This window comes from Drosophila arizonae, chromosome 2 (assembly GCF_054131065.1).
Source record: "Drosophila arizonae isolate 15081-1271.41 chromosome 2, UAZ_ARI_1.0, whole genome shotgun sequence".
NCBI classification, from domain to species: domain Eukaryota; kingdom Metazoa; phylum Arthropoda; class Insecta; order Diptera; family Drosophilidae; genus Drosophila; species Drosophila arizonae.
Window position 1 is genome coordinate 9,778,597 of NC_142922.1, and position 24,427 is coordinate 9,803,023.

The following is a 24,427-nucleotide window of genomic DNA, read 5'->3' on the forward strand; positions in this document are numbered from 1 at the left end:
TGCATCCAAATACATTCAGCATCTGTGGCCTGTTGCTTGCGCCTGCATCAACACTCATCTGTATGCAACAGCAGTAACTGCAACCAACAACATCCACCAACAACAATAGCAACAACATCCAACAACAGCAACAACAACAATCCGAAGAAGAAGCAAAACAATGTATTGAATTTTGTGGCCATTTCTGCTTGCGTTTTGCCAGCCAGTAAAACAAAACAAAAAACAAACAAACATTACAATAACAAATCAAGCATAGTTTTATAGTTTAATTTAAAGAAGATGAAAACAAAAAAAAAACGCATATAAATAATATCTTTGAATCACTTATAAGTTGTAGTACATAATGAAAAGTGCAGCGAACAAAAACAAAACACAAAAAAAATCTAATTAAAAATACTTAATTCAACTGCAAATATTTATGCATTAAACAATATGCATTTGTTTAAATGCCATTATAGAAAAAAAAAAAAAAAAAAAACAAAGAATATCATTTATAGAATCTCATCTGCTAAAAAAAAAAAGAGGAACATTTTATCATATTAAATTTTTTTGAACGATGCGATGAAGAATCTATTATACATATATATATTATTTAGACTACACAAAAATTGTTTTATCTGTGTAATAATGAAAATACACACACAACCTTATACACACAGACATACGCACCTCGTCTACTCATTGTACAGGCAGCAAATAGATTGTTGTTTGCGCAGCTTATGTTTATGTTTATAACAAAATATATACAATTAATTTTTTTTGTTAAATTGACGCAAATTCATTGTTAATGAAGTATTTCGATTATGATTATGTTAAATACCATATACAACATGCATATATATATATATATATATATATAATTATAAATATATACAAACACATACACATCATTTTTAAGTATGTAGTTAAAGCAAAGCGCGTGAGCTTATTAAAATTAATAATTAAAGCAAATGATAATACAAACACAAGTAACAGCCATATTTAGTTAATGAATAACGAATATCATGCATTAATAATGTACAATTAATAAATAAATAATTTTAACTTAATTAATGTTAATATTGAGCTCAAGCACAATGTATTATACATAAAAAAAACATAAACAAAAAATAAAAAAAAATATATAAAAAAAATTAAACAATTTGAATAGTTAAACCATTTTTGAACATATATAATAAAATATAATACCAGAATTCTTTAATTTAAAGTAAATGTTAGCAGTTATGAATTGTTAAATTAATATACAAATATTTTTGTTTAAGAAAAATTCTTGCTTTGATAGAGAAACTCTTTTAACACGTTCAACCCATTAGCAGCTAACAATCATAGCAAATATGCGATAGAAAGCATATCGTTAAAAAAGAAAAATAAAAAAAAAGTAAAAAGGAAACTGCATTTAAATTATGGTACAAAAGAAAAACGGCTACATTTTATTTTAAATTAAAGAATTTTCCATAATGCAGCTAAATGAGAAACTATAAATTGAAACAAATATGTAATTAGTGTGCCTTTCAAACATATTGCGACTAAGTTAAATGTAAACTTATTTTTTATAACGGCACAAATCAAATGCAAGTAAAAACAAAAAAGAAACTTAAATTGAAGCCAGCTAAAATTACATTGAATCGCAATGTTAGGCAGCAGCAGCCAACCACAATATGAAATTAAAATGCAAAAGATGTGAAGCGACATACTCAATATATCAACAAATTACATGATAAACTAACTATTTTAATGATAATACTATCTAATTACTATAATATGTATATTTATGCTAGTAACGGCAATCGTGCAATCGTAGCAATGCGCACCGCCAGAATTATCAAATCTTTTGGTGTGCTGCCTAATTAAAATTCATAATCGCTGATCAGATTTCAAAATTCAATACAATTGATGATTGTGAGTAAACTATATACAGCCACTACAATATGTTATGATGTATGTAATCATGTAGTGCATAGGAATAAGCTAAAGCACTTGCATTGCTTTAATGCATTAATGTTAATGGGTAACATCTATTGCAAATAATATTCATTCATTCAACATAATAAATAACATCAGAAATCATACGCATTGCAGATTCACTGAATTCTTGCAATTCTATTCACATATGTTCAAATAAATAATACATACATATATACAACATATATATGTATATACATATACGCAACTGTAACAAAATCAAATTAAATTATGTACAAGTTTTTGCATAAAATAAATGTTTATATAAAAAAAAAAGAAAAAAATAGAAAATGCTTTTTCAGGGAAATCTGTTTTTGCGCTGCGAGTCACGCCTGATGCAGCTGTTAATTGCAAACAAAATTGTATTAGCCTTTGCATATTGACCATAAAATTGTTGACCAACAAACCAATCATTGCCTATTGTTTGCCGAGTTGTTGCACAGCGATGCATGATGCATTTAAAGGAAATAAAAGAGCTCAATATGTACGCCATGTTCCTCAATCGTGTTATTTTTGATATTATCCGAAAAATCCATTGCATACTTGCAGGCGTACAGGTAGGCGTGCAGGTATAGCTGCTCGCTGCTCACACAAACAATAGATGAGAGCGGCATGCATAAGCAGTTTTCATTGGAAAATTCTAGGAAAATTGTGGGTTACGCAACGAAGCAAAAATATCAAGAGTGTGTAAGTTGGTTTAATGGAGGTGCTGTTGAGCCACCACAACACTGTTGAACAAAACATCAATTCAATTCTATTAGAAGAATGAAATGCTGAATATAGGTGTAAGACTTCAACTCTCTTGGCAAATTGCAATGTTGATTTCAGCACTCTATCTAGGTAAGTCTTTCAGGCGTTTACCTTTAAACTCAATGAAAATCCTGCGCAGCCAGATTGCCTCTTAATTGAAGGCTATTGCTTTTTTTCAGTAACCAATCAGACTACTCGAAAAGTATGATAATTCTGTTTATTGCAACATTAATCAATGCACATTTTCCAGCGGGGTGCGCTACCATATGCATATGTATATATATACGTACCTCGATGAAAAACTGCATGAATAAATGTTTCATGCGACAGGATTATGTACATATATATATATATATATATATATATGTATATCTTGATATATGTGCACACAGTTATGTGCTGTGAATGTGGCGCTGCTGCAGTTGATAATTATATTGGTTGACGAATTAAAAAGAGTCGCATACGGCCGATCTGCAAGTTTGTACTTGTTTTCAGCGGACATATTCATTACGTTATTGAATTTACGGGCTTTTAAGCGGTTAAGTCATTCGTTAAATATAAATAAGTTAAGCAAAACTCAAAGGAAGGACCTTGAATAAATTTTGACCGAACCCAGTGGGTGCCATTCATATTCACTCATTTATGCCGCAGCGGCTGCTATAGATTGATTGTATTTTGCATCTTGTGTTGCAGTGTTGTACGAGCAACATAAGAGCACGCATAGGTCGAATTTTAAATTAAATGACAAATACTTCTTCTATTGCTGGACGTGTGCCTCATTGATGTGTTCGGCATGTTTCTGTGTGAGTGCGCATATGATGGTTAGGCACTGTAGATTCGCATGATAGCTGAAATCTACGCAAAAAAAATCACAGAATACTTGCAGGCAACTTTACGTACAAAGGTGTCCACAAAGAAACAGATGAAAGCTGAATGCAGATATAGTTTTATGTGGGCATATCAGCTACAATTGCAGATTGTTCTGTACGATAAAGTTAGGTAACATTTTCTCCTAAATATGTGCTGATTTTATAGTTTTAAGTTAACTGTTTCAAAACTTGAAAAAACTCGAAGTAATGTAAATAATTTGTATTCAAATGATATTTAAGCTGCAATATATTTATCTTTGTGTGGAGTCTGCTGACTCGTTGTATGCTCATTTATTTTTAGTTTTTTTTCTATTCTTCATGATATTTGATAATTCTGTATAGCATATGTTAAATTTTTTATGCATATAAGGTAAAATAAATAAAATTTATATACATATGGGGTAAATCAATATTTTCTATACGGATTATCAAATATTACAAAAAATATGTCGACAAATATGACTACCTCTTTTTAGCAGTGCATGCTCTTACTTCAAGCGTCTCACGTTGCATTCGAACATGCACGTTTCATACTTAATTAAATAAATTACTTGTGTGCACTTGATTTTCTTTTTATTTATATATATTTTTTTGTACCCAAACTTCAGTCTGATTGCTGCTTTTCACTGCTGCATAGGCCATGAGCAGATTTTCCGGCTGCACACAGAATTAATAATAAGATTGTTAAATGAAATGTTGCTATATGAAATTTATTTATCTGACGGTCAGTTTGGTGCGTAGTGAATTCTGGAATACTGCGCCATTTGTTTATTGAATTTCATTCTTTAGCTTTACAACAAATATAACCCTCATTCCAAATACCACTTCATACAATTCTATTCAAATGTAATATAAACATTAATTTTGTAAAAGTTAAATTATACTTGTTTTTATTTTATTCTATTTGTAAAAAATTTAATAATGTTTTTTATTTAATGTAAAATTGAAATATAAATACAAAATACAATTTCAAATATTTAAAACTTTTAATTTATTATAACATCCTTTTTTTTGAATTATTAATTTATAAGGTTAAAACAAGAAGAAACAAAAAAAAAAAAAAATAAATAAATAAAAAAAAAATAAATAAAAAAATATAATAAGGAAATGGTCAATTTCATTGTCTCCATTGCAATCAAGGCAAAACAAATGGGCAACAGGTGAAAATGCATGCATTGCGTCAAAGGTTTAACAGTGCTCTGTTAACAGGCCTTAAATACACTTGCAAGTGGCCAACGTTGTTCAGTTCCTTGACAGGAGGCAAATCGTAAGGATTAACAGTGCGCGATACGGATCAGACATTAAAATACGTACATCATAAAAAAATTTTAGTTAAAAAAAAAAAAGTAATTAAAGCCAACAATGCATAAGGCGATCATTTTTGTTCTAGTCTTTATCTGGCTTAGTTCACTGGTTGCCATAGCAATTGCACCAACTAAAAGTTTTCGTCCGCCACATTATTTAGATAAATGCGTCAACGGTCAAAAGCAGATTCACGAATGTTTCAAAGATTTGCCGTCACATCTTATGGAATTTTTGCAGAACACCAAATCTGTGAGAAGCCAACAAGATATCGTTGACCAATGCAAGTAAGTCTCGTTTGGAGTACAGATGACTGTGCTAAGAAGTGTTAGTGTTATGTTAAATAAACTATGTCAATTGGAATCATAATTGAACTAAAAAAATGAACTGCTTACATTAATATTATTTAGAATTTGCAAAATGGAGAAATGCATTTTCATATTCAATAATGAATATCTAAAATGTATTCATAGTGTGTACAATCAATGTATGAAATGCATCGAGGACTACTCAGCACGTTGTCTACAAAGCCACGATCTCAGCTCATTTAAAAAAGATGTCGATGGTGTTATCAAGTTTTTCGAAAAATTTTGTACAGACAAGGACTTTCAGCGAGGTAAGAAGCACAGCTAGAACATCTAGTAAATATCTGTTTGTTTTTTTCTGTTGCCCAAATTTTGATCACACCTTTAAGACTATATGCGATACAAGAGTTGCTTTGCGAATGAAAAGGAAGATTGGATAACCTGCACTGCAGACGTTGAGAAAGCAATTGAAGACTTGAACGACGACAAACGCAACGCTACCAATAAACAACTGCAGTTCTGTTGGTAAGCTGTGGTCAGCCATCTTGCCTATCGAGTAACTAATTAGCTCAAAATTTGTCTGTAGCGATTATTTGGTATTCGAGCACTGCATGAACAGAGGGGCTCCATATACGAGCTTGAGGAATTCATCCAAATTTGTGTGCAACGTCGTAAAAATTTTGTCTACCGAGGATTACGCCAGAAACTGTCCACAGCTGGAGAACACGTGCGCCAGTGCTCCTAACACTTACCTTGCCTGGAGCAGCTTTTTGCCCTTGGCATTGATGTTGCTAATGAGATATGCGTGCTATCACTAAATTGGTTGTTCTCTGGTTATTAATCCGTATCATGCAATGAGACGATAAGTGTGTGATTCTTCCCAAACATCGACCCTTGTTGGTCTCAAAGATGCATTTCAACCAATTACTTGTTTATATGTGTGTTAAATAAATTTTACTATGATATGCAGTTTGAAAATAGTTGCTCATTTTGATGTAATTTAAATGACAACAACATTTCTATGAAGATATGCAGCCACATGGTGTATACTTGATGTACAAAAATTAATTAATAATTAATAATTCGAATTTAAATGTTGATCAATTTTGAAAGATGATTATGCAGAATTTAAACGTTTTTCTAGTTTTAATTTAATTTAAATATTAATAATTAATATTATGCCCAAAATTTTTTTCAAAGATGGCTATATATATGTACACAAGCATATATAATTATTTGTTGAAAATATCTTCTTCAGTGTAAAAGATGGTAAAATGGCAGACAAACAAAATATTTACGTTGCTCAAAAAAATATGAAATAAAAATAAAAATATGAAACCTTCATCACGGGTTGAGCGATATGAATAACAACAATTTAACAGAGCTCTGTTAGCGAGCATCAAGCCGCAAGTTTAAGGGAGGCAAAGTACTTACGTCTTTTCATGCAACTATATAAGTTGCTATTTTTGGCTTCCTCTGCTCATGAACATGATGAGAGTGCACCAAAATGCCTATTTCTATAAACTCAATTTTCATAGCTCTCTTGCTCTTCTTTCTACATATAATATATTTAAATTCCTTAACAGACTTTTTTCGAAAACAAATAATAATTTCTATCGGCTCAGATGGACTGAGTGTGCGTATGTTAACGTGGTATTTCGTTGAGCAATCCAACATTTTAGTCAACAAACCGAAAAGCATGCGTGGCCGTCGCCAAGGAGCATGCGTTGTCCCTAACAGCGCTCAAGCAGCAGGCCAGCAGAGCTCTGTTAGTCAGCCTTAAATATGAAGCGAATTGGCCGAGCCGATTCAGTTGTTCGGGAGCGAGCGAATTGCAAGGACTGCGCGAGCATACGGCACATGGAATACGGAATACGAGACAGACATTCTGAATAGCGGGCAACTTAAAATAGCGTAAATCACAGCAACAAGTGAAGTGTAAAGGACAATGAGTGAAGGTTTAAGATTTGTTTTTGGTTTTTGGTGCTCTGTGCTTTGTCAAAGTTATATCTACAGTCGGAACCTGGAGAAGTCGATGCCTGTGGCGATTCCCAAAATGTGGTTGACGATTGCTTTATGAATTTCCCACAGATGCTTCTGCATGAAGATAAGATTGTCATAACGATTTGAGTGGCTAGTGCGAGTAAGTCTCGGTTGGATTAGAGACACTTGCGAAAACGTTTGCCCATGAAAAAAAATGCCTGAGCAGGTGACAGATAATCAAATAATGATAATCAGAAATTTTCTAAAACACAATTTTTTTATTTAAAGTGCAAGACTTTCTTTTAACAAATAATACATATATAATAAAAGAGTGAATATAAACTTGTGTTTAATGTCTGCAAATAATCCCTGCTTAATTTAATATAACTTTAAATATGTAAATGAAATCAATCGTGAAAGTTAAAATATCCACCAATTTATTTGTAGTGCTTTAAATCGTGGCGTGGAATGTTTTGATGTCTACTCCAAACATTGTCTGCAGAATCAAAACCTCAACCTGTACGAAAATAATATACATATATAGAGCTCTCAGGCTTTTCAAAAAGTTTTGTGCCAATCAGCGAGGTAAGGAACTGACTTTCTTACTGAGTGTGAAAATTAAATGTGTATAATGTGTGTGTTCCATGTTTGTCGTACTAGCTACTTGAGAGTTTGTTATTCAAGTAGTTAGTTCAAGTTATGTTCTCCTTCCTCTGCAGATATGCATCGTCGCAAGGAGTGTTTCGCCGAAATTAAAGCAGATTGGCAAAGCTGCAGCAATAACTTTCAGAGAGCAAATGTTGACGGCAAAATAAATAATACGTGGAATTTTGTTGGTAAGCTAATTGTTCTCATGGCGGCTAGGAGGATCAGTTGTCATAATTTAACCGCAACGCACGTTTGGCATACGAGAGCTGCATCTACAACAGCATCCTCTACAAGTGCTATAAGAACTCGACCCAGTTTGCACGAAAACCGCTAAAATGTTGTCAAACGCGAAGCATTTCAGCAACTGCCGTCAGCTTGAGGAGATTTGCGGCTATGCCGCAGACATATCCTTCATCAGAGGCAGTATTTTGTCTTTGGCATTGGTGTTGCTGCTGCGCTACGTGCGTCGTCACATGAAATTGGTCTTGGGCTGGGTGCGATTGCTGTGGTTGTCGTCATCCACATGGCAATGCATAGCATTGACATATTCGTGGATAAGTGTGTGATTTCTCTCATTAGGAATATGTATGGTCAGACAGTGACAGTGCCTAGTCTCAAAAATGTATTTCAGCCGCCTATGTGTATGTATATGTCTACAATTAAACTCCCTTACACTCTGTTACGCTCCATACTCATTTATTGGATATTCTTTACCAGAAAATTCCACGTGGCGTATACGTGATGTGTGAAAACTATTATAAAACACTTAACTGCGAGGCAACTATGATATTATTCTACAAAAGGCTAAGATTGCCCTACATAGAGCCTCATTTAACCAACATTACAAGCTATTAGCATAGCAAAGGTTGCTCTGAAACTTGAGCTCCAAGAGCGGGAAACTTTCCACTAATAAAAAGTTTAATTTCATTTTAACTTACATAATTGTTACTGGGCAAGCAATTAGCTAGTTTTCAAACTCAAAAGCTCTCATCTCTAAGTGCCCTCATGGAAAAGTTAATTTAAATTAATCTAATGTGCCGCAAATGCAAAGAGAGCAGCAAATGTGTACAATTATATTGCTAGCAGTAAATATTTGAAATTGATAAATTAAGTTACCTGCCGTTATCAATGTATTATGTCTCAAGTCAATATTAAAGAGCCCAATTGAAAGGAATGATTGCAATTTCAGAGCAGACATAAACAAATAAAGCCCATAAATAAATATTAAGTTCTGCTCGCTTTAAACTCGACCGAGGTTGAAAATCTGTTAAAGTCTACAAACACTTAATTATGCGTGCATACACATTGGGGCAATGGGGACGGAGGACGGGGGACGGGGCGCTTGCCACAGGATTGTCAACAAAGCGAAGAGAGATGCCACAGGGCATGCGCCGTATTGAGCCGAAGTTGAGTGGCGCTCAGATGGAGCCTTAAATATAACGTGAATTGACAGAACACGCTCAGTTGCTCGGCAGCAGGCGAATTGCAAGGACTAAAACTGAACGGAATACGCAGAGCATCGAAGTAGCAATCGAACAATACCATTGTAGCTCGTAGCAACAAGTACAAGTAGCGAAATTAAAGCGACGGCGACAATGTGCGAGATGAAAGCATTTGTTTCGGTCTTATGGTGCTTTATGCTAGTTTGCAGCACGGCAGCAAACCAAACTCGAAGCCTGGAGGAGGAGCTGTCCAGTGCGAATAGCTGTGGCAGCACAGAGAAGATGGTCGACGATTGCTTCAAGGACTTGCCGCCACATCTGATGGAGTTTCTGCAGAATACGAAAATTGTCATCACCAAGCAGGAGATCATAGCAAAGTGCAAGTAAGTCCCGGCGGGATTACGAACACTTACGAAAACGTTCCCATTAAGTGTGATTGGATGTGAGCTGTGCGCTGTGCTGTGTGCTGTGCTGTGTGCTGTGCTGTGTGCTTGAGTGTTACTATAAATAAAGCACCTTCGCAGGTGGTATTAGGCGAAAATTTTATTGATTAACCACTCAGATGGTTTGGTATTTGCTTAAGTATTCCTGGACTTCATAATTAATTTGTGTTAGCACTTGGATTGTGCAAAGAAAAAAGTTTTGTTGCCTTTGTTAAAACGGTTCTCTTTGTCGGACCGCATCGCCAGCAATTTAGCATGGAGTGGAAATTAATAAGAAAGAAAAACAAAGCCGAAATAAATAAAAACTTTTTACTCATTTAATAACGCTTTAAGTTATCCTTCGATGAAGGCAATATTCACTTTCTTGCCTAAATTGACAAGCGGAATTCAATTTAGGAAAATGAATCACCAATTAACATAAAAAGAAACTCGTCTGATGAAAGCAAACGAACTCTTTATAAGCTAAATATAATTAATAATCCCAATTTTGTCGTAGAGTTTTCAATCGCGGAATGCAGTGCTTCGATGCCTACTCGAAACGTTGTTTACAGAACCGAAAGCTCAGCTTGTATAAAAACAATATTGACGGAGCTCGCAAGTTCTTCAAGAAGTTTTGTGCTGATGAGGACTTTCAGCGAGGTAAGCAAGTCAATGTCTTATGTCTTATGTGAGTATATTTATTAATATACCAAAATTAAAAAACATCTATTCAAGTAAAGCCTTATTGATTCGTTCCAAAAGTCAGTATATATCATTTAAGGTGAAAGCTTGTGTACATCCATATATATCAATAAAAATGCATGGCTATTGGCACAGAGGTTTTAGTCATGGCAATACTTTGATAATAGTGACAAATAGCTCGAAGTAACCAATGAATATGCAATTATAGCTGCAGGACAGATATTAGAATCTATTACAGAGGGCAATTACCATCAACAAACGCAACAATTGCGCCACGCATTGCAAATTTAATGTTACAAAATAGAACGCTTTACAAATTAACTATGTGTGAATTAATTAATAAATAGATTACATTATATAGAGACTGAGATTAGGTCTTTAATTTCATTTTAATTCATTAAACATAATAATTCAGATTAATTGACATTAAATTTTTCGTGAATTTACTTATATTATTTGAATTAAATATATTTATTTATATTCTTTACCACCATAAAAAATATGTTAAAATATGTTAATTTTGAAATTAAACTGTTTTATTTTCTTTGATTATAAATGCTAAAATAAAAAAAAAATATATATATATAAAAAATGTGTTTATTTCGTTTTAATTTAGTTAATATTATGTTTGATAGCAGACAAACAATCATTCAATTATTATAAATATTTAAAGCCGAAAGGCCTGAAAATTATTATTTAATATAAATTTTATTTATTTGAAGAAGCACAGCGTTAAGCAGAATATAAACATATTGATTAAAATTTCATCCAAAAAATCCATTGAAACTGGAGACAATATAAGAATTGCCAAAGAGGGTATTTCAGTGGATTTATGCCTCAGTGGAGAAACATCATTAGAAAAGTAAATATCAAAAGTTATGAAGGGAGACGATGAGTAAACAAAAATAATAAAAATAAATAAAATACATACATACATAAAAAGGTATCAAATAAAAGTGCTGGTCAAACAAATAGCTAAAAATATAAAATAAAGAAAGTATATTCATAGAAAGAAATCAATAAAACTTATTTAAAACTGTGGCAAAGAAAAGCTGCTACAAATGCATTAAGCAGCTAGCAATAATTAAGATAAATACGAAAGTGCAGGAATTGATATAGATAGCAACACGATAAAAACACAGGCAATGCAATTAGATACAGCTTCAGTTGAGTTTGCCTCAGTGCAATCGATCATTTGCTGTCATCGATTACGTGGCTGCTGTGATTCGTGACGTTGATATTAAGTCATTAAGGGGGCAGGGGGAGTCAGAAAAGAAAATGAATGTGAGTGGACATTTAGAGCACGTCAAAAATAGATGATAATTGGATGATAAATAATTAATAAACAAGTGTAGACTTGTAAGATTTAATTGCCTAGTTTCACAACATTAATAGAAATTAGAAAAATGTATAAATAAATATAGCGATAATTAATTGACATATTAGTGTTAATATATTCAATCGACTGTTTTATAAAAAAATAAGTAAATAAAAAAAATAAATAATTAAATAAATAAATAATCAAAAACAAATAAATAAAAAAATAAAAATAAACTTATGTGTTTTAAGAAATTATTTACCAAAGGCATTTAAAAAAATATTTCTAGCACAAATAATTACTATTTATTATCTATATAGATCAAGTAGAATGGTAATCTTGACTTTTACTTTGCATCTTGTCTCGCGTTCCCTGCAGATTATTTGCGGCACAAGGATTGCTTTACGTATATACAGGTGGATTGGATAAGCTGCACCACCGACTTCGAGAACATACTCACCGACGATTTGCATGACGACAAGCGCAACGTTACCGACAAATTCATGGAGTTTTGTTGGTAGGTTAATTGAGCTTGTGTTGCCTGTGGATGACTAATTGCTTATCATTTACCTGCAGCGCACGTTTCGCATACGAGAACTGCATTTACAACAGCGCCCGATACAAGTGCTACAAGAACTCGGCCAAGTTCGCACGCGAAACCGCCAAAATGTTGTCAGACGAGAAGCACTTCAGCAACTGCCGCCATTTGGAGGACATGTGCGCCCATGCCGCACGCGTCTCCCTTATCTGGATCAGTCTATTGCCCGTTGCATTTGTAATGGCGCAGCGTTACCTGCCCTACATCATCCGGCAGTAAATTGGCCTTGGTCTGTGGCTGGTTGTGGTTGTTGTTGTCCAATTGTAAATGCATAGCATTGAGTTTTTCGGGAATGGGTGTGTGATTCTCCTGGGTGGGTACTGGGTCGGACAGCGACACTTGTTAGTTCTTAAGCTGCACAGTAATCGTTTCTTTACATCTCTTGTATATGTCTATTGAATAAAATTGACTTTAGTTGTGAAACATCTTCAATGTATTTAGCCAAGATTTATTGCAAATGGAAATGAACTTTGTCAGCTATCAGCAACTGCCAAAGTCACGGGACGTATGAGTGATGTGCCGAAGTGATTGACAAGGCCGAGAGCTTTTGTAAGTACATACAATATATATAAATGACAAAGTTAAGATTCGCCTGCAGATACGACAGAATTAGTCACGTGTTCAGTTTGAACTTTGCGAACTTTATCGTCCACTTACCTCCTGTTCATTTATCTTCATGGTTTTGAATTCATTCCACAGGCCATTTGCAGTCTGACAGCAAACTTTTAGCTAAGCATACTGTCGGGCTATTGCCCGAGCATCCAACAAACTTTTAGCTGGCGCAAACACTGCAAATGGCGTAGTTCGGCCTCAAATATCAGCGCACGTGTGTAATAATTTAGGTGCGTTTCAGGTTACTAAACCCGAGCAGAGTCACTGATTCTATAAGTAAATGTAATTTATTCATGCTGCTCTCAACGAAAATCAATATTCGTTTAGTTGCTCAGTTACTTCAAACAGCGAGTTTGTGCCACACGCCTGCAAACCCATTAGCATGCCAAAGGATGCATTTGTGCCTGGCATGCGGCTGCAAAATCAGAGCAGAAAACGTTTAGCAACGAGCAGGTCTTTTATTTTCAATTTTACATGAGCTGACTTATTAAGTATTCTTAATGGGCGAGAGCAGACAATTAGTTACTACTGTGGAGTCAATAACTTGTTGCCGCGTGTTGCCTGCCATTAAGAGCAGGACAGAGCATCCTGGGAGTTAAGGCCCCGACTTTGACACAAAGCGTGTGCCAACATGTTGAATCAGAGAAATGTGAAATGCAGGTGCTCTGCATGCGACATATGTTGCATAGGCTGCAGGCAGCCAAAAATATTTGTTTGTTTAATATTCACTCACTCGCCAGTGCATTTAAACCAACTCGAGTATTCGTATTCATGCTGCGTTTCCTTTGAATGCTCACGCCCACATGAGAGGCTTAAATGGGAAATCCACACAATGTTGGCATTCAGTCCCAATATTTCTGCATTGAACTGAATAATGCTTACGAGCCTCCCAGTGCAGTAAATACAAAAAGCTTTTAAGTGAAGTTGAGAAGCTGAAATGACGAATTAAGTTAAATATTGATTCAAGCGCCAAAGAAAGTCAAGTTCTGCTACTCTTTGTTTAAAAGGGCATCTACTATGTAATCAAATCATCTTACAAATTTCCATCGAAATTTGACTTCATGCATACATCATCTAGTTGCATTCCTGGTATTCATTTGCATTTAGGAACAGGATTTGTTTGTTATGCTAGTAGCTTTAACATGTATATACAGGCATAAGTAGTTCTAGTTAGTTGAAGGTTTAAAGTTAAAAGGGAAAACTGCAATGCTGTATACAAGACGATTCCCTATCGCCATTTGCATTAAAGTTCCATAGCACACAATATCGGAATTATTTATAAATTTTGCTATTCATGGCTCACGGTTAGATGGGCAACCGTATTGATTACGGTCAATAGATCGTTAACCTATACACTATTCGCCCTCGATTCGCAGTGGCAACCTAATTGCTTTTTCATCACACTAATAAAGCTAATAATGCTGCAAGCTCCAGCATAAAAGCTGGTCCGATTTCATTAGGGGCTACGTGGACCGTGCCATCGATACAAATTAGGTCAGTTTCATACTCTAGAATTGATTGAAAGCTTGCTTGAAAAGCACAGTAATTTTTTTTAGACTCCACTTTGACACTTGAAATCAGTTTAAATAGAACGTTTTTTTTTTTTTTTTTTAAATTAGACTCAATTTAATGATAGCCAAAACTTTGCATTGTTTTTTATTTGTTGTTTTCAGTTTAATGAAAATGCAAAACAAATAAAAACTAATTGCAATTTTAATTGAAAAATGTCATAAATGCCATAAGCAGGCGAGTATTTTTCATGCAATTGCAAATTAAAAAGTTTCAAAAGAAATATTTGCAGATTTATAATAAAAGAGATGAAATATTTAGCATAACGAATGTTGAATACACTTGCTGACTCATGAAGCACCACAAAAGATACAGAGGAAGTAATACTAAATGAACTGCAAAGACTCTTTATATCTATATTTGCCCTTAAGAGGATTTTTCTGAAGTCAAGTGGCGGACTTTTATATAAGCACATATAATACCTATAAAGATCTTGGACACAACTTGTTCGATTCAATTCACATTTCATGATTAACTTATTGAATTATATGAGTGTCTGCAATTTTCCAGAGAAATCTTTTATTAATAAACCTATTTCAGCTGAGGAGCTTAGAAAGCATCGCCTACGAATCACAATTCAGAGCTAAAGCTGAAGCTGAAGCAGCCGGTCCAAGCGATGTTGCGGAACTTATAACAGTGTGTTTAAAAAAAATCAATCATAAATCTGAGATGCTTTCTCAGTAAGAATCAACCAGTGTTTTCCCTATCGTATGCGCAAATTAATAAACAGCATGAACTTTGCATCGAATGTAATTAATATTTCTTTCGCAATGAAGTCGTATTAGTTTTTGCAATTCATGCAAGCAGCTTTGTTTTGATAGCTATTCGAACGCCATGAAGCCCCATTAAAAATGTTTGTTTTAATTGAAAAAGTTGAAGCAGCCGTTGCGAAACTGCGCTTGAAGTCTGTGCAGAGTGGCTATTTGAATGTTGTGTTGCGTTTTTTTTCCTAAGTGTATATTTAAACAACTATGCTACTTTTAACCGCTTATGATTTGCGTAAAGCCATCATCGTAGCCACCGCCACCGCCACCGCCGCCGCCTCTACCGCCGCCACTGTAGCTCCGGCCACCGCCATTATAGCCATTTGGTCCAAAGTTTCCCGAGTAAACCGGACGTCCGCCACCGCCGCCGCCTCCAGATCCTGGGTTATAGTAGCCACCACCGCCTCGGCCGCCTCCACCATTTCCCGTATATATGCCTGGCCCTTGACCACCGGGCGGATTACCTGCGAATGCCATTCAGTTATTTGTGATTACTTTGTGTGTTCAGCCCTTTGCAGTCGCCGCTCTTACAGTCATAACATCCGCCTCCGATGTACACAGCGGCCTCTGTCAATGCCACAGTGAGCAGCAGGAAAACCGCAAGCACCGCTGGAAAATTATTCATGCTTTTGTATCTGTTCCACTGAACTGTTCGAGTTCCGTATATGTCACCGTTTCAAAGGGATCTGGCTGGCTGACATAAGCGTTGTTGACTTTTATATGCCAGCGTTAACATTCTCTGTGATTTTTTATTTTGCGACTCAATCGCCAGCGTTCATCTTATCGGTAGTTCGAGCTATATGCATGTGTATATACTAGACACACGAATATATTAATCAAACTGAGGGAAATGCCCAGTATTAAATATAAACAAGTCAGAAAGAATGTTTTGGACGGGCGCACTCGACTACTCAATGCTCGCTCATATACTACAATTATGAAGAGCTAATGAAAATATTGTTTTCATAAGCAGTTCATAAAAGTGCTAATATACTTCACACAAGCGCTGAGCGTCGTTAGTCTGTTTGAGATGCGTTGCTGACGTTAGAACAATTACAACAAACCGTTCTGTCTGTTCCAGCTAGCGTCTAATCGATGTGCACTACGAGGCGGGTCGACTCGAGTCGAATCGAGTCGAGTCCATTGAATGAGCATTAAATGAAATGAGTTTTCTGACAGTCACGACAATTGGCTATAGATTTGGCCATAGTCTATGATAAAGCATTTTGTTTTGCATTGTTATAGGAGAGGCCGGCTTCTTTGGAATTATCATTCAGCTATAATATGTTAATTATGCAAATTGGATTTTCAGTTGAATTTCAAAAAAGGGTTGTTAATATGTCAAAGTGTTTATGGGCGTGCCAGAATGCCTTCTCTTTTTTTGTGATTATCTATATATTACTTGAAATATATTATACAGGCTTGGGTAATTTTGTGATTTTTCCCAAATGCATACGCTACCAAACTGTCTGCTCCGTACATCAGTTGATGAATATTTCCTATATACATTATATTATATTAATCGGCTGTGCATCTATTCTGATTAGTAGTGCATCCAGCAGCTCACACATTGGCTCGGCACCTATTGAACTGCAAGCGATAACATTGAGTTCATACACACACGGACAATATGCAAATTCCATTTGATTCACTGGGTAAATACTATAAAAATGGCTATATAAGCTCTATAAGTGTAGATCTGTTGGCTGCAGCTGAAATGAAGTACTTGGCGTGTGGATTACTCTTGCTGGCGGCGCTGCCGGCTCTAATCAGCGGTGAGAATTTACAATGTTTACGCCTTGATTAATGCTAATTGTGGTCACTGTGGCGTATACTCAATTTGCAGCATATCCCAGCACAGTGGTGGTGAATGGCGTCTGTTTGACTTGTAAGTTTCAGTTGCATTCATGCATTCAAGCAAAGCATCTTTGAGCTCTGTTCTCCACTAGGTCCCAATCCAAATGGTGATTCGGTGTACATTGATGGGCAGGAGTATCGCAGCTTCTCCAATGGCAATGTGATTGTCAGTCGTCCGGGCTACAGCAATGGGCGCAGCACTATTGTGAGGCGTGGCGGCTCGACTGTGGTGAACGGCAATTGTGAAATATGTAATGTTGATGTTTGAAATATTTGACGGAGCTGTCAAAACTATGCGAAAATAAACTTTAAAATCCGAATCAGTTTTTTAGATTGAGACATGTGACCAGCTGTATTTGTGTGGATGTGTGATATGTGGTATGGATGTATGCATGTATGTATGAATTCTTGGATGAGTGTATGTGGATATACATATGAATGATGGATGATGAATGTATAGATGTGTGCGTGTGTATAGATGTACGTAGGAATGAATGTTTGGATGTACAAGCATATGGATGGATGTATGACTTAATGTATGACGTTAAAAATGTCCTTTACTAAGTAGGTCTGTATGTATGCATACATGTATGTGTGTATGTATTTATGTATGTATATATGTATGAATGTTTGTATGCGTATGTACGTATGTATGTCTGTATGTATGAATGTTTTCAGGTATTTTGGTATACAAGTATCTGTCTATATCCATGCATGGATGTATGCGTATATGTGTATATAAATACGAGTGTATTCACGCATTTACTTTACGTTGTTGAGCACTGCAGAGCACAAACTGCTTTCATAAATTTCAATTTCGTGAAATTCGGTCAATTTCGCACATCTTTACACACATAGTCCCTGGATACCACAGTGTTCATGCAGTGTGAACAAAGGTCTGCTCGGCTGAGGGTTGTTTATTTCATTGATAAGGGCTGCTGGCTTCCAGCTGCTGTGTGTGCGGAAATTCCATAGAGCTTTAACGGTAAAATAGAAAGTCAGACAAATAAATAACGCAAATATCAACTAGATAATAAAAAAATAAAAAATAACAATGAAAACAACTTGTCAAAGCATTGGCTTTGAATATTTCGTAAGTGTCGTCACTTGAATTGAAATGTATAGAATAAGTGGAACGTAAGAATGCTCTACAAGGTGCTATACACACAGAAAGCAACTAGCTCTCGGTAGTTGATTTAATTTTGCTTTAAAATTTCATGATGGCAACGTGGCGGATGCTTGATGCTGAAATACTGAGTGTGTACGAGGAATAATCCGTCCTGAGCTGTGAAGTAACACAATACATAATGTTTGTGATTGCAACATGTTGCATTGCCATCAGAAATCATTCCGTGTGTGAGCTATAGTATTTCATTTTCGTATTCCATTTGAGCTGATTAAAGGCAATACGTACTCAAATCAAATAGGATTTGCAGTCATACACTGATAATAATGTAGAGTTGCAGGGCACCGCAATGGAGTTGGCTGGCAGACCAGTAGATTTCGGCACTAACGGGAGATATGTAACAATTGGGTAGTATTTGATTTCCAATGCCAATTAAAATATAATTGCATTCGTTAGCATTTGCTTTCTTTGCCGGCTATTAGAAATATTATGCCAGAATAAATTGTTACATTTTGTAATTTGAGTTTTTTTCTTCATTTATTTACATTTCTTTGGCTTCGGCCATGGCAGCTTGTCTTCAATTTCATTTCGTCCAAAGCTTTTCAGCACAATTTGTCGCTTGGCCTTTAAAGTTAGCCTCTGCTCGTATTTATCCGTCCCTCTTGGCATTTAGGAGTTCAACAGAAGGAACAATACGCTGATTTATTGTGGTTACCTTCGATTTCTGTGGAGTTAATGTTAATGCCGTCACGTCTGTGGTACCGCGCAAACAACCTGTGAGCCCAATTTAATTTAATATCGCAGCCGAAACTTTTATTTGTAATGATTAATTTATAGGCATTGGTCGATCTCAAATATTTGTGTTCAGCGAGCTCAAAGTGAAATTTAATTGAAATGTCGCTAACAGCCAATATATGTATAAATATGTAAGTATATATATATATATATATATATATATATATATATATATATATATATACTTATACGTATATGTTATTGATTACTCAGAATTGGCATTAATGTCTGCCTGTAAAGATTTGAATTGCATTTGTCCATTTTTACTCAAAGCAAACCATGGAGTTAATAATTGAATTTCTAATTTCGCATTTCTCAACTCAATGCACAAATCATACAGAGTTTTATAAATTAAACTTAATTAAGAGTTAGCTTAAAGCTGTCTTAAATTCTTCTTATGCAACTCAACAAGCCATCGCATCAGAGCACAGAGACAACAGAGTTTTCGCTTTTATAATTCCTTTGTATTCACATAAAGGCAACTAACTACCTGAACTCAAACTGAGGTCAGGCAGCGTTTTATGTTTTGCTTTGGATCACTTGAAATTGTTTTTACAAGCTGCTGTATATTTAGGTTTGCACTTTTCACAAAACCTTTGTTTTGGCTTTACGCTTTGTCGGAAATGTTTTTTATTACAACTTGCTTTTTAGGAGCGGCATTTCCGTGGGGAATTCGCCGCTTTCCCCGCGCGCTGTTGGCGACAAGTGGCTCGTGGCCGGCAGCTTTGGAGTGGCTCAACAGTTGTATTTATTTTCGGCCAAAATATGAAACGTTTTTGCGCAGCATTCGCTGAGTGAAGCGAAATTCATTTATTACGCTTAGCCATATTTTATTTATTTTCCTGACTTCCCTAACTACCCGAATGCACTGAGACCTAATTGAATTCAGTGTAAATTTTGCGCTTAGCTTATTTTCTGCGGAACACTCATATGAGCATTCCATACACACCTGATCAGGTGCTCGCCCACGCTGATGTATTTATAGGCTTGCGATGCCAATTTTTGGCTTTTGGTGTCATAGAGAGTCAATTTCTTTTTCATTTATCGTTATGAAATTGAAGTGCCTCGCAGACAGCAGGGGTCATCAAATATATTTTCTGAGTTAAGTCTCAACTTTTAATGTTTTACTTCTTGTTTTCTGTGTTTGTGTTTGCTTTAGGGCTTTTTTTTTCGTAGGAATCAGCAACATTTTTGTTGCTTATTTGGTATTCAATTAAATAATGAGCAGCTTGAGTCTTGCTGCCCTTTGTGCTATCAATCTCTGCCAGGAACAAGCTATTCCTGTCATGTTGATAATTACAAAATTCCACAGCTTTATATAATCAGAGTACAATGTGCCTGGGCAGCTGGCAATCAGCCGTAATGTGGTTATGAGTCGTTGTTGCATATTTTGCACATAGCTCTTTCGCTCTTACGCAGGGCAGGAAGAGAGCAGCTCACGCTTTTTTATAATTTTGTAATTAACTATTCTCTCTGCTCAGCTTTGCTGCATATGTTTGTGATTGCCTGGCCATGGCATAGTCTGATAGTGGCCAGCTTCCAGCTTACTAATTATATATTGTATAATAGATTGTACAAATTTCGAGAATTCTGTGTTTATTTGCAGCCGTTTAAGGTAAATCCACAGAGAACACTTTATTTTCGCATGCAGTTGAAGCGCTGTGTACAACGTGTCGTATACTTGATGCGCTAAGCCCTTGCTTTGTTACGTTACGCTCAACTTGACCATCAGTTGCCATTATACATTGCAGCTTATTATGAACAGCTTATGCCTCTTTGTGCTATCAATCTCTGCCAGGCGCAACGCATGCATATCACACAGTTAATTGCCGCAAATTTTCTTTACGTAATCGAAGCGCGCTCTAATGCGTTAATGCGGTTATGGGCCATTGTTGTTCCCGTTCCCTCGACTCGTTCGAATTGTCAGTTAATTCCGACACTTTTTTCTTCGCTACCTTTTTTTCAATTACGTTGTCAGTCATGCGAGCACAATTAAAGCAAATTATGCTCAGCTTTGCAACGGATGCATGTGAGTGACAAGATAGCCATCGAGTAGTTTCGCAGCTAGAGAGTCCTTTGCCAAGGTCCTTCATATATTGCGCTAAAGTTTACGACCGCAAGCCAATGTGACCCAGCACATACATGTGTCTGTCTGTGTGTGTGAGTGTGTGAGTGAGTGTGTGCTCTACGATTTTACGACGCTAAGGTGTGTTGCTCAGCAGGCAGTGACCTTGACACACGTGGCTTCATTTCACATTGGCAGACACTGAGGCAGACGCCAGCTTATTACAATTAAAAAGGCCGATAACGAAACGTTAAGCATATCGTTTCTCGAATCCATTCAACTGAGCTCAGTCATAATTTTCGATTTACTTCACTGATGCGTACATAATTCAATTTCTCTCCACAAACGAACAAATTTAATAAATCTCAACACTGACTGAACGTTGTCCTGCCAATGGACTCGAGCTGAACCCATTTGGCGCCTGAATGGATTTTCTGAACCAGCTACAATTGATTTAACATGAGTGTCAGGGCAGGTGTCGCCAACTGCTGCAGATAACTCGACAAGCACCGCCAGATACCCTTTAAGGTGCTTGCTTTGCCATTGGCCACTGGACAGCTGCTCACTTCAATGATTGTCTCTTTAGTAAATTCTTGTTGTATGGCACTCACATGATTTAAGAACTAATTTAGTATACGCCCGTGTTTGCGGACTGCTCGACTCGGCCATATAGTTCTTGCATGTCGTTTTATGCTGCCCAAATCGCATGTCAGCTAGCCGTGCCACCCCTACAGACTGTATATCTGGCTTTTACTGCAGTCAGGTGGCACGCTTAATAAATGGCACATGTTTATGCTCAGCCCTTTGCACACATGTGCGCTCTATAAAAGCGAGGGTCAATTTCATAAATGAACTTTCCTTACATTTAAAATTTAAATTATAGATATCAAGTAAAACATATAAACCCGAAAAGTCAATAATTAAATGGGAAAACAGTTTTTGCTTGCAGCTTGCCCCAAAAAAACATTGAAAGTGCTTCAAGCATTGAAGAGACTTTTAAAATAAATTGTCTAAAATAATACAAAGAAAAATATGCCTTCTCTCAGCTCTGTTCGCCCTCAAGTACAAGCTGCTTGAGCTATTCTCTCAGTGTAAGTTAAAATGTTTATAGCTCCAATAGCAGACAGAAGCTCGTTTGATGTATGAACGCAGCTTGCATACATATGCATGTCCTTAATTTATATGGGCAAATAAAGAAAATGGAAGCGTCGACGTTTGACATATGTTGATTAGGTTTGGAATGTGCTGCAACCTATTTTGCATATATGTATATAAATATATATATGTATATATGCATGAGTGTAGACACATAAAACAGGTCGTGTTTGCAATCAAAGTCATTAATGGCAATACTGTGGCATTGTCACCATCACCTGTTGCACTCGTGCCAACATCCTGTTAATAAAATTGGCCTATAGCTTGCGTAAAAGTAATTAGCAATTGTGTAAAAGCATGACCCAGATATCCGGGTATTCTCTACAGTCAATACTCTGTCACGTTTCACTTTGATGTGACGTGTCCTCTCTCTGCTTACTCGAAGGCAGTTGCAGCACAGTTGTTTGCTCGAATTCAACGAATCTAGAGGAACTAATTTAAATAAACTCAATTAAAATGGCCCTACGAGACAGAACGATTTTGCTACTTTGGAAATTCGATCCAAGGTTCAGAGGAAGCGTAATCCTATTAGTAAGGATTTCGACAGCAATAGTTAAATTTAAGGTCAACAAAGGCCTACGAAGAGCTGTGTGCAAATTAAATATTTATTGAGATATGCAGAAACTAATAAATTGCATTAAATTTCATTATATATTTAATTAAAATCAAATTAAATTTATTAAAGCTGTTTGCTGATGCCGCTGCTGTTGCATGTGCCGAGTCCTTGACTCCTGTTTAACCGGTCAGTGCATGAGAACGTTGACCAACTGCCATTGTTTTCCCTTATAAATCACATTAAAACCGATCGAATCGATTAGTCTGACAAACACGATGATGATGATGTCTATGTGCATGTAGATTGCAATCTGAGTGATTTGTTTGCCACAAAATCATTCGACTGCATATACATTTGTGCGAGTTGAAAAGGGCTCCCCGCCCGCACATTTCTTTGTTTACAACACAAGCTCAAACACAAACACAAAGCAGCTGAGAGAGAGGTATGAGATAATGTTTGAGTTTGAGCTCGTGAATTCTGTACGCAGGCATTTAGCTTCCAATGTTTGTCGCCGATTCGCACTCAATTAGTCGCTCACACTTAATTAAGCCTTAAACATTGCATTTCGATAGCAAATACTGTTTGAATGTGGTTAATGGTCAGCGGTGTTGACCTCATCATTCATTCGCCGTCATTAGGTGTTGTCCATGGTTGGGGCTTTGCGGTCGAAGATGCTTACCGAAAGCCTTGAATATAATTTCTACGAATTATTCAAATAGAGAATTTCAATATCTCTGACAGCTCTAACATTGTGGTATTGATTTTGAGAGGAATGAATTCCTTTCTAAAATAATTGCTCTAATAAACTAAGTTAATGTTAACCTGCTTAGCCTATAAAATGAGTATATTCTCATTGAGCAACAATTCGTTGTCGACATACAGATAAGAATAGAATTGTATAGAACTTACTTAGTATGTTCCTTTATTTTGCTCTCGTAATTTCATATTAATGGTCATCTCTCTAAGAATGCAAGTCAGGCCAACGTACAACAAGGCGTATGCATAATGCCCTTCAATTTGGTTTGCAAAGTTATGCAAACGGATATTTCAGTCGACTTATTTCACAGTTATTATTCTAAAATAGTCTATAGAATAATTAACAGCTGGAACCATTTTTCTAGGAAGCAACTTGTGCATATCAGTCAGTCAGTTAATTATGGCTTAGCTCTCAGCTCCTTTATGCAACCAAAGTAGGTTGTCAGGCACAGCATTCGGTTATGCTGTAATGTTGTTATGAGCCTTTGTGCATATTTTGTCATCAATCTCTCACATTTTTACTTCCATGCCCCTCCTACACACGCTTGCGGCTTATTTTCTAATTAACTTACCAGTCATGCATTTCCAGTTAAAACACAATATGAATACTCGGATACTCGTATTTGTGTATGAAGTGTGGGCGCAGTTTCCTATTTGAATCATGAGAAACGCAATTCGGATTCCTATGTAATCCTTCAGTAGAAATTCCTAGAAAACATTTGAAATTATAGTTCTCTGAACATTATAGCTTAATTTTGCTGTAAAGCCATAGATTAATTTTATATGCAGTCTTATGGTGAATTTATATTAATTTCAGCTGTGCTTCGTCAAGTTGAGTTGGAGCGGAACTCGGCTAAATTAACGAAAGCTA

General features: G+C 35.9%; 3 protein-coding genes across 3 annotated transcripts; 2 read left to right on the forward strand and 1 right to left on the reverse strand.

Moving 5' to 3' along the window:
* The first annotated feature begins 2,594 nt into the window (after positions 1-2,594).
* On the forward strand, positions 2,595-15,456 carry LOC108613648 (uncharacterized). Its single transcript, XM_089462834.1, has 6 exons — positions 2,595-5,713; positions 5,775-7,756; positions 7,891-9,644; positions 10,201-10,343; positions 12,082-12,220; positions 12,280-15,456. Exons 3-6 carry the CDS (start codon positions 9,415-9,417, stop codon positions 12,518-12,520), a joined length of 753 nt encoding a protein of 250 aa, XP_089318960.1. The 5' UTR covers positions 2,595-5,713; positions 5,775-7,756; positions 7,891-9,414; the 3' UTR covers positions 12,521-15,456.
* On the reverse strand, positions 15,217-15,912 carry BomT3 (Bomanin Tailed 3). Its single transcript, XM_018007310.2, has 2 exons — positions 15,778-15,912; positions 15,217-15,710 (listed from the first exon to the last, which is right to left on the reverse strand). Exons 1-2 carry the CDS (start codon positions 15,869-15,871, stop codon positions 15,463-15,465), a joined length of 342 nt encoding a protein of 113 aa, XP_017862799.1. The 5' UTR covers positions 15,872-15,912; the 3' UTR covers positions 15,217-15,462.
* Positions 15,913-16,868: 956 nt separating this feature from the next.
* Positions 16,869-17,423, forward strand: BomBc3 (Bomanin Bicipital 3). The gene is made up of 3 exons (XM_018007284.2): positions 16,869-17,021; positions 17,093-17,134; positions 17,196-17,423. Exons 1-3 carry the CDS (start codon positions 16,877-16,879, stop codon positions 17,369-17,371), a joined length of 363 nt encoding a protein of 120 aa, XP_017862773.2. The 5' UTR covers positions 16,869-16,876; the 3' UTR covers positions 17,372-17,423.
* The last annotated feature ends 7,004 nt before the right edge of the window (positions 17,424-24,427 follow it).

Excerpts from the sequence above, each read along its gene's own strand:
- LOC108613648 (XM_089462834.1), top strand. The coding sequence starts at position 9,415 with ATGTGCGAGATGAAAGCATTTGTTTCGGTCTTATGGTGCTTTATGCTA. Across the intron at positions 10,344-12,081 it reads TGATGAGGACTTTCAGCGAG|ATTATTTGCGGCACAAGGAT; the intron begins GTAAGCAAGTCA and ends CGTTCCCTGCAG. Across the intron at positions 12,221-12,279 it reads AAATTCATGGAGTTTTGTTG|CGCACGTTTCGCATACGAGA; the intron begins GTAGGTTAATTG and ends ATTTACCTGCAG.
- BomT3 (XM_018007310.2), bottom strand. The coding sequence starts at position 15,871 with ATGAATAATTTTCCAGCGGTGCTTGCGGTTTTCCTGCTGCTCACTGTG. Across the intron at positions 15,711-15,777 it reads CGGAGGCGGATGTTATGACT|GTAATCCGCCCGGTGGTCAA; the intron begins GTAAGAGCGGCG and ends TGGCATTCGCAG.
- BomBc3 (XM_018007284.2), top strand. The coding sequence starts at position 16,877 with ATGCAAATTCCATTTGATTCACTGGGTAAATACTATAAAAATGGCTAT. Across the intron at positions 17,022-17,092 it reads GCTGCCGGCTCTAATCAGCG|CATATCCCAGCACAGTGGTG; the intron begins GTGAGAATTTAC and ends CTCAATTTGCAG. Across the intron at positions 17,135-17,195 it reads GAATGGCGTCTGTTTGACTT|GTCCCAATCCAAATGGTGAT; the intron begins GTAAGTTTCAGT and ends GTTCTCCACTAG.